This window comes from Rhinolophus ferrumequinum, chromosome 22 (assembly GCF_004115265.2).
Source record: "Rhinolophus ferrumequinum isolate MPI-CBG mRhiFer1 chromosome 22, mRhiFer1_v1.p, whole genome shotgun sequence".
Classification (NCBI taxonomy): Eukaryota; Metazoa; Chordata; class Mammalia; order Chiroptera; family Rhinolophidae; genus Rhinolophus; species Rhinolophus ferrumequinum.
Window position 1 is genome coordinate 12,253,089 of NC_046305.1, and position 10,797 is coordinate 12,263,885.

General features: G+C 40.8%; 1 protein-coding gene across 2 annotated transcripts in view; it reads right to left on the minus strand.

Annotated features, from left to right (window-relative positions):
• The window catches only part of ABL2 (ABL proto-oncogene 2, non-receptor tyrosine kinase), an 89,181-nt gene extending 79,041 nt beyond the window's left edge, over positions 1 to 10,140 (minus strand). For both annotated transcript variants that reach the window (XR_004421625.1, XM_033093110.1), the window contains exon 1: positions 9,756 to 10,140. Coding sequence is in view for 1 of the 2 variants with exons in the window: in XM_033093110.1 (XP_032949001.1) it covers positions 9,756 to 9,912 (157 nt within the window). In the remaining variant the exon portion in view is untranslated. The remainder of the gene's footprint in view (positions 1 to 9,755) is intronic.
• Between the last annotated feature and the right edge of the window lie 657 nt (positions 10,141 to 10,797).

A 10,797-nucleotide genomic window follows, 5' to 3' on the forward strand; every position in this document is an offset into this window, starting at 1 on the left:
TCTCTAGTTGCCCTATTAAAATATACCAGTGAAGAATTTCTCTTAAGATACTACAGTATACGTGTCTGTGTGTGTATACATGTGTACATTTATGTTAGATATACTTTAGAAATATGTATCATATATACTTTAGGTATTTTATAGAAAGTACATGGACAAAACGCGTGGCTACAGCTAATCACAAGGGCCAGAATTCATTAAGAAACAAGGACAGGTGATCTCTCCCCTACAACCCACTCTACCCCCACCGTGCCTCTTTCGGCCAAATGCCTTACAGTACATTATGTATCACACAAATGTGATCAGGACAAACAGTCATAATAGTGTAAACACTCTTCCAAAATAATCTCATTTTAAAAAGCTCTCTAAGAATCTCAGGTTTTAAGAAAATAAGAATGTTGGTAGAAAGTACTGCAAAAAACATGATTACCTACCTAGAAAGGGAATTAAAGGAAGAATTACTAGGTGCAATAGGAGTACCGTAAGGCAGCCAGACCCAAGATTGACACAGAAAAATCACTCGTCTTCCTAAATGGCAATAAGCAACTGGGATATGTAATGCAGAAAGATTACACTTACAGTTACAAAAATTATACAATGCCCACAAATCAGCCGGTCAACAAATATCCAAAAATAATATGAAGAAAATGAAAACTCTTTTACTTCAGGACGTAAAAAAGGACTGAGACTGGCAAAGGGACCCCATGGTCTTGGATGTAGGGACATAATAACACAATGATGTCAGTTCACCCCAAATTAACCTATAAGTCAATACATTAACTATCAAAATCCCATCAAGATGTCTAAATCTTAACAACCTGATCCTAAGGACCTTTAGAAGATATAATGTGCAGTAACATCCAAATAAATTTTGAGAAAGAACACAATGGGGACCTACCCAGATAAACATATATACTTTAAGCTTGTCATTATTATAATTAAAATGTTAACAAGGTGCAGGAACAGACAAAGATGAATGGAACCATGGAGAGATTTTAAAAGATCTGTGTACATATGAATTTAACATATGAGAAATATGGTTCTTTAAAGCAGTGGGAATTGATGAACTATTCACTAATTAGTACAACAGAAAAGCATTAAGGGGCTTCCAACTTCAAATAAATTATATATGTATATACACAAAATAAAAATTTCAGATAGGTTCAAGTTGGTAATATAAGAAAACACAAAACAGGTCTTTTTTAATCGTGTAAACAAATATTCATCAGTAAGGAAATTATTAATATCTAAACAGAATGGTTAACATACACATTTAGAGCATAAAATACTATAAAGCTGTTGAAAGAATGAGAAATCTACACATACTGGCACAAAAAGGTCTTCCAGACATTAAAAACTAAAAACGAATATGGGAAGAAAAAATTCATGTAGCATAATGCCATTTATGAAATGATAAGTATTAATATAAACACACTCGTATATATGGTAAATACATAGAAAGTTCTGGGAAAATACACATCGAACCATGAACAGTAGTTTCCTCTAATTAGGGAATATGGGTCATGGGTAGGAATATCAAAGGGGACATTTATGTCTAGTCTATAAGCTTCTGTAATGGGTTTTTTGTTGTTGTTTTTTTTTACATTGAGATAGATACCTCTTCACATATTTTTAGACAATTAAAAAATGCAAATTTAAAAAAATAAAAGAAAGCTACTATAACAAAAAGGTTCATGTTTCAACCTTTCTTTCCTATAAGAAACAGATGGCTGATACAATTGTGCTTGTTAGTACTGCTAGTTTTAGGAAAATGTTTTCTTAGTAATTATCTGGAACCACAAAATACTAAGTGGCAATCTTTAGTCCTAACTCAGTATTGTTACTTCAATTTGCTGGAATTAGCAGAGAGACAGGAACATGTTAACAAAATTGTATGTGTACACACTGTATATTACATTCAGCCACAGAACATTTTCTTTGACCTTGACCACATCAAGTGAAAAGGTTCTAAACACTCCCTTCTCCTAGGAAAGCAAACCAGGGAATATAAATTGCCTGGGCCTGCTGAGCTTTGTGTTCTGCTGGATCAAAAGCCAATCCTGGCAGAGTTCACTGCGGAGGAGCCGGCGGTACCACCACCACAGACTCAGCACATTTATAGCACCCAGAAAGAATAGTTCTCATTTTTTTAAGCAACCAAAATTAAATGTGGCACAGCATTAGATTTAATGTGTATTAATTGATACATTTATTTGAGTCAAAGTTCAATCGAAAACAAATTGAGAAATTTTTCTAATTATAATTAGTATAATGAGCACAAATTTACATACTAAAATTATATACTCAAACCAAAAAGGCAGAGATTAGTAACCAAGAGTTACTGTACAATATATCACGCTGCCACACTCACAGACACACAACACGAGGCTAGTTTTTTTTATCTGTCTCATGAGCATATACATCAACATTTATTTAAGCAGCATCATTCTTTCGGACAGTCGTTCTATCTAAATTATACCTAAAAATTCTCTCAGACATTAATATAGGCGATTACTGTAGAATAAATGAATAAAGAACATAAAAAATACTCTGGAGAGTTAAGATAATTTTTTTTAATTCTGCTATCTTACCTAAAAAGGAAAAAAAAGGTCTGTATAAGTTGCATATCGCAATAATAAAACTAAATATATCACTTTAAGTGGCAAGATAGATTCCAACACAAGATCATTGGAGTACTTCATTTTTAACATTAGCATTCTATAAGTTAATGCCCCCCCAAAAAATTATTTATGTTTAGTCTCAAAACACGTTAGCATATAAGCTCCTACATCTGGATATTCTATACATCTGGATGTACATCTGGATATAGAGAAAAAATAGCTACCTACACAGTTTTATCAAGTAAAACTATTACTAATCAGACCTTGTCATTTAAAATGTTTTTAATTGACAATAACTATTACAGAAATATATAAAAGGACATAAAATAAGAAAAATTATTTCCCAATCACAATTATTCTGCAATTACTCACACCTACTATGTGGCAGGAACTATGTGTGAAGGATACAGGTAAAGAAATCAATGCTTACAACCTAGTATCTTAGAATCCAAGAGTCATTTACACAAATATTTATGCAATTGGTACCCAATATCATCAATCAGTGGTTTTCTAAAGACCCTCTACCAGGATCGTCTGATAAATCAACTACAAATTAGAGGGTATATACTATAGCTAATATTTTATACTCTTCCACACTTATAGAGAAACATACATTCATCTTCTTATAGTAGTCCAATATACTACCCCTGATATCTGTTAAATCTTCTAAAAAGCAAACGGAAGGAGAGTTATAATCTACAACAGAGGAGGGGAAATATAAAAGCCTTTACATAAATAGTAGTAACACTCAGCCTAGAGCGTAAGACAGTAGTAGTTCAATGTGACCATGCGACTCCAAATAGTACTGAGTGCCCACTGCTCCTTTTGTTAGACCACGACATCTAAGTCTGAATACACAGAATATACAGATCTATCCCTGGCCTACTATTCTGAAAACTGGGTCAAAAAGCCTAAAAATCTTTGCACGCACTCATGCACATATATACTTACACATAACCCCTAAAGGTAACTAGGCACCATCATTTACCAAACTACACAATCATTTGGTATCCCACCTTCTCTGGTCTCTAATCTTTTTCAATTTGGGCAAGTAGGGTTTGATGGGGTTTAAATGAAAAAAGAGATGTTAAGTACTTAGAACATGCCTGACACACAGCACTCAATAGGTGGCAATTATTTCTTCACTTCTTCCAAGAACTGAGGCCTACCCTAAGTCTGTCAGCAGAACCCTAGGTGCCTTACTTCCCTTTCCCCTGATATTCAAGATTCTCTCAAAAGTGTATCTCTCAACAGACCTTCAATATATGAACCTTTAGAGATAAAAAGAAATGTTGAGGCCAAAGTGAAAAGTTATCCTTCTTCCTGCCACCAAAAGATGATACAAGACAACGGACACTTGATGTGAACACTATCCTTGGGACAAATGGACTTTTGAACCTGTTTTCAGAAGATAGTCAATACGTATGTTTTCTGACACAACTGCCAGTCTTTGAATCACCTTTGATTTATTACTCTTCTTAATCTCATGTGACCAGTGGTTCTCAAAGTGTGGCCCCCAACCAACTGCATCAGCACACCTGGAAATTTATCAGAAATGCAAATGTTTGAATCCCACCTGAAACAGAAACTCTGGGGTGGAACCCAGCGATCTGTTTTAACGCACTCTCCACACTAAAGTTTGAGAACAGCTATTCTCTATGCTTTGTTGAAGTGTCTGCAGTGAAACTCCACATTTATCTACTCCAGAAGAAATCTGTTAAGACTGATGTAGTTAACATTCGAAGTATTGTGAAATCTCATATCCATAGTACGAGAAAAAACCCATTTGACTCAAAATCAAGAATATAAGATTTCTAGGGCAGCCGGATGGCTCAGTTGGTTAGAGCGCGAGCTCTGAACAACAGGGTTGCCGGTTCGATTCCCACATGGGCCAGTGAGCTGCGCCCTCCACAACTAGATTGAAGGACGACTTGGAGCTGATGGGCCCTGGACAAACACAGTGTTCCCCAATAAAAATTAAAAAAAAAAAAAAGAAAATATAAAATTTCTACTAAAACATGCTTTTAACAAGAAACTTTATAACCAAAGTTAAAAATAATACAGGGAGGCACAAAAAGGTCTAAAGGACGTCAGATGAAGGAGATTACAATATAAAAAGTCATTAAATATTAACGGACAACAAATGTGCCAGATTAGAATGAAATCTCTACCTAAACTTTACATTTATTTGCATTGGCCTGTATTTCAGGTTCAGCCTCTCTGAAGGAAGAAAAAACATCCACATGGAAACAGTGAAAAAGAACAGTGGACTGACTGTGTGTCCTCTAACTGCCACCCAGCCCCGAAGACAAATCGTCATCAGACAATATTCACCTTCAGGCTGAATGTGATTTCAGACTCTCAAGATTTCCCTACCTTTTGTTGCTTTCTAGAAGTCCTTTAGTAATCAAGTCACTTGAGAGGAAAACAGAGTCTTAGAGAAAGCAGAGACTTAACATGTAAAGGCTACGACAATTCTACACTTTATCATGCCATCATGTTGACAATAGCAATGTCTTAGTTCACAAAACATTTTCACATAGGACTCTGAATGTTCACAACCATCTTGAGGTAAATAACAACAAAACTGCTATTTATTGAGTACTTACTGCCTGGCACTTTCGTTAGGAGCCTTACATAATTTTATTATTTAATTCAGCCATCTGCTGAGGTGGGCGTTGTAAACCATTGACTAATGTCAGATACTAGGCAGGATTTAAATCCAACTCTATCTAATTTGAAAACTCATGTTCTCTAAAGCTCTACACTATGGCAACATTTGGAGGAAAAGGCTTGGGTTTCAGATCCAGAACTTAACAGCTATGTGACCTTGGGAAGTCATTTAATTCTCTTAACCCTTCATCTATAAAACGGGAAGATTAATACCTGCCCCCATCTATTTCAGAGCAGCAGTAAAGACCACATGAGATAAAGGCACTAAAAGGTCTTCATAAACTATTAAAAAAAAAACTACACAAATATAAATTTATAATCATTCCTGATTTTGATAAAGAGAATGAATAGGAGAAACAACATAGAACGGAGGTTGGAAGGGGCAAGATGCTGGTTTTTCTTTTGTTTGGCTTTTGTTTTCTTTTTAAAGTATGCTGGAGACCCTTAAGGAGAAACTTCAGACTTCGTAATTTACCTAGGACCTACTGTCAATTGGGGTGTGATAACAGCATCTGTACCACAACTTTGCTAAAATTACAGAAACAGCTATATACCTGTAACTTATGTAGACTTGAGGTTAATAAAAATCTAACAGCTGATTTCTTCTTAGAAGTTTAGTTCTCAGAATCAGTGACCACGATACTAGGTCGTCATAATTAAAATTCCCTTGCAACAGCCTTCCTGTTCTTTTCTACAGCATCATTTCCAGCCTGGGGTGCCTACATCTTTCATTCTACAAAGACTAAAACACGAGCTATTGATCCAAAAATAAATAAATCAGATCACTCAAAGTGATGAGTTTAAGAGAAACTTTCTATTATTCAAAACTTCACAATTTAAAGTTAACTTCTAATGGTATTTTCAGCAAATGAGAGAAGTTGGAGTGAAATCACTCAACTGTTGAGAGGTATGTCAGATATTAAAAAGAAAAGTATTTAACCTAGATTACTAGTTATAAACAGGTTCAATGGCAGAGTTCAGAAAAGTCACAAAGTACTTACCCCTTTCATACTAAAAACAGCCCAATTATGTTTATTTCTTCTAAATTACATTCACAAAAATCACTTTCAGCAAGACAAATTTAACAACTTACCAATATATTAACAATAAAAAAAATACAATTCTCATTTTCAATAATACCCTTTCTACAGAAGAAAAATCATGGACTCTGATAAACCATTTCTATAACACATGTACATTTTCACTGATTAACTACATACAATATTTGATCTACATTTAAACCTACATGTAAACTCAACAGCCTGTCAGACCTAACTTTCATATATGAAATTATACCCTAATACCTCAATACTGAAACTCAAAACAGAGATCTGTACACTATAATTTGTGTGTAAATGTCAAATGCTGTAAGGCCACAGAGGAGCTTTTGAATCTAATTCATTTGTTCATTCAACTGAGAATCCACCACATCTCTCTCTCTAAGCAGTGCTTCTTAAGGAGGGGCAATTCTGCTTCCCCGGCCCCGCAGGACATTTAGTACTGCCTGGAAACATGTCTCGTAACTGGGGTGGAGGACTGTTGCCGTAGAGGGGTGCTACTGGCATCTGGTGAGTAGAGGCCGGGGATGCTGCTAAACATATTACAAAGCACAGGGCAGCCCCCCCACCCCCAACAAATTATCCACCCCAAAATGTCATACTGCCAAGGCTGAGAAACTCTGATCAAAAAGTTCATGAACACCCATCTGTCTGCAAACAGTACTCACTTCACCTCCATTTCCTGTATTATTTGCTAATTCCATTCTTTTCATACTAGCCTTTGGCAACAAACTTACCCTGTTCCCATCCCTTCCAGCAGCTTCTAACTTCCAAACTTGTCAATAGCATAATCATATCAGCCAATTTCAAAACATTACAGTCCTAGACTGATCCCTATTTTTAATAATCATAGTAACACGTACGAATATTTAGCTCTTAACTATGTGCCAGGCACTACTCCAAGTGCCTCGCGTATATTATTAACTTATTAAATCTAGATACTATTATTACTACTTTTATTATCCCCATTTTACAAGTGTGGAATCCAAGACACAAAAAACAGCTTGCCAAAGGTCACAGAGATAATAAGCAGCTGAGCCAGGTTTCAAATCCAGGTAGAATGGCTCCAGAGTTCATGCCCTTAATAAGTACTCCAATCTCTCTTCTGTCACCCTCTACATCAAATCATGAAGTCCTTTAAGTTCCACGAGGACAGGGACTCCCTTATACTCACAGCAACATCCCCAGAGCCCAGTACATAATAGGTGCTCAAAAAACTTCTGTTTGTTAAATGAATGAACTCTCTCTCAAACGTACCCCTATTTCCACTGCACTCAAGGCCAGTCTTTCAGCATCTCATGCCTGGGTTTGTTGATGTATCCTATAAACTAGCTGATCAAGTAAACTGTCAATAAACTCTTCTGCCACATTTTCCATAACCCGGGCCCATCCATTGTATTCAAAGTTTTCTTCCTACCACTTCTCAATTAAAATCAAAATCTTAAGAGAGAGAAGGTACCTTAGAGATTATCTAGTCCAACATTTTACAGATGAAGAAACCCAAAGATGGTGACCAAGTCACCCAGCCAGGTGAAGCGAAGACCAGAATTTGATTCTTGGCAATTTTTGCTCTACGAGTCATTCCTGGAGGATTTACTTCACTCCTGGCAGATGAATCCTCACTATCCCATCAACAAATAATGTTCATTCTTTACTGCCCATGCTCCACTTGTTTCTCCTGCCCAGTCTGCCTTCTTTTCTTGCTCCATAGATCCAAATCCCACCTGTCCTTCGAAACCTCTTCCTATTCCATTCTTCATGGCCTCCTCCTTCTCTGAAAATCTTATGTCCTGAATAAGATGCTAGAGGAAGAGGATCACTGTGGCTTTCTGGGCCAAATTAAATGCACACTAACACTTTCCACAAAGCAAAGCTACTTGGATGATTTCTTCCCTGAAAACTATTCACTATGCACCCACTCTTTCCTCCTGTGTTTTAGGAAGTGATTTCAATAAAGATTAAGTCATACAGCGCCTTCATAAAATGTTCACATACATGGAAGAGAAGCTCACTCACCTCTTTAACAGAAGTGTAATTCCTGAATAGCCCCAAATCACTTAATACCTCCAATAAGAAACAACTCAGCTTCTTCACCAAGTCCAAACTCAGAACTCTCTGATACAACCCCTCCGTAGCCAGACACAGCTCCTTGGCTTCATCTCTTCCTCTGCATGACTTCCTCCAAACTCCATTTCTTGCTCCTCTTCCCTATACTGTACAGCACAGAATACCATGTCTCATTTACCCTCTATTATTTTCTATATGCCTCTTCATACAGAAAAGCGTCTCATCCAACCTCAACCATCCAGTCCTTCAGACAGAATTCACGTCTCTCTTCTACCTTTAGGCCTTAGGATATCTCAACTCCAAGAAGGTCAATTTTGTTTTTCCCCCTTCTCCACTCTTTCTTCCTCAAAAGCGGCCTCAAAAGTGACGTGGATGCAACTTAGAGGAAGTGCAAAAGGATCCACTGGGCTGCAGGAAAAGATACATCTTAGAACTCACTGCGCTTCCTTTTTCATCTCATCCTTTCTTAAGTTCTATGTCCGTGTATAACTTACATACCGTGTTAGTACAGTAGACAAGTATATAATTAATAAAGATACATTAATTCCTAAAGTACATGCCCTTTTACTGATAAAAGTGTATGATCAAAAGAGTTTGGAGACAACTGTTCTAGAATTACCTTGATAATGAAGTCAAACTCATAGGTTCCAGGCTACAGAGAGGATACACGGATGTATACACGCACACACAGGGGGAAGAAAAACTCCTGTTCCGATCCAGAGTCCTACCCATGCCCACCAACCTCTAAACCCTACCAGCCATCTCAGAATTGTGTCCGACTCGAGAGAGAACAGCGGATGGTTTGGCAAAGCCCTTCATTTCCAGTTTGGGGGGAAAAAAAATCAAGAGTGCTGACACTGCTCATCGCCTGACTTACAAACATACTTTATACGCCACCGCCTCCTGAGATTCAGTTCCTAGTTGCCAATCCCTTGAGGCAAACTCACGTTCCCCTCGCTACCGACCGATTTCGACTGACGCCTCCTGGACTGAACTCACACCTCCCTTCATCCTTCCCTCTCCGGGCGATTCTATCCACCGTCCTCCTCAAGCCGCACAGTCCGGTCCCAGGGTAGAGGACAGTCCATCCACGGTCCCCGAGACCACTTCTCCTTCCTTCTCCGCCCCCGGGAGCTGCCCGCCAGGCTGGAGACGGTAGGGGGGAGGGGTGAGACTCGCCTCCCGTGACTGGCCCAGATGGCAGCCGATTCCGCCCCCACTCTCGGGCACCCTTCCCCTGCTCGACCCCCTAGGACTGCCTGTCTGCCTCCCGGCCCGCCGCGACCCCACCCCCGGTCTCCCCGACACCCTCGTGCCGGCTCCCGGACACACTCACCATGCTGGGTGAAGATATTGAAGCCGGCCTCTGTGGTGCGCCCCGCCAGGTCCCGCCTGCGGCCGGAGGGCCTGGCTGCACTGCTGCCCCGGAGCCCGCGGGGTTGCGCCTGCTGGAGCCCCGGAGCCTCCCCGACGCGGCCCACCTGCTGCCCCATCCCTGTGCTCGCGTACTCCCGCGCCCCCGCCGACCCCCGGTCACATTCCTCCTCTGCTCCGGCTTCGGGCTCCTGGCGCTGCTCCGGCTTCCCCTTCCCAGTCCAGGCCCCGGCCCTGACCGGCGCGGCCACCCGTGGCTCCGCACCCGCACTCCCCACAGCAGCCGCCGCGCTGCCTCTCGGCGACTCACAGATCCTCCTTTTCCCTCCCCCTCCCGCGGCTCCGCGCCCCCAACGCCGCCGCCGCCGCCATCTTTAAACCACCGAGCACTGGGAGAGCGTGGGGCAGAGCGTCTCCCGCCCCCCACCCGACCAGTCACCTCCGCTATCGGGGGGAGGGCTTCCCGGCGGCCCCGCCCCGCCAGGCCCCGCCCCGCGCGCACCGCCCCCGCCCCACGAGGGGTGGGGCCCCCAGTGCCCACCTCATTGGCACGTCCACTGCTGCGTCGGGTCTTTCGGCCCCGCGGTCCCTTCCCGGCACTTCGGCCTCCCACGTTTGAATCCGCCTTAGCCGATCCCTCCCACGTTCGGCTCCACACGCTACCGCCTTTTGGGGTTGGTGGATCCAAAGCCCTCCCTGTCCCACCTCCACCTGTCAAATCAATCAGTGCAGCAAGGCGCTCCAGGTGCACAGCTTATTAGCAGGCACAGCTGGGACAGAAAAGGACGAGGCATGGTGCTTGCCATCCAGGTGAGGAGCCCTAAAATGCCCAGGAGAATCCCTTTAAACACCCTCTTCAGCAGCAGGCCTACTGTCAAAATTATACAAAATACACATGAAGATCGTAGAGAGGTACATCATTGTTTCACTGTGATTTTGTGAAGTTATTTCATGATGTTAAATTGCACTCGCCTCAGTTGTCTGCACTCTACAGACTCACTAGA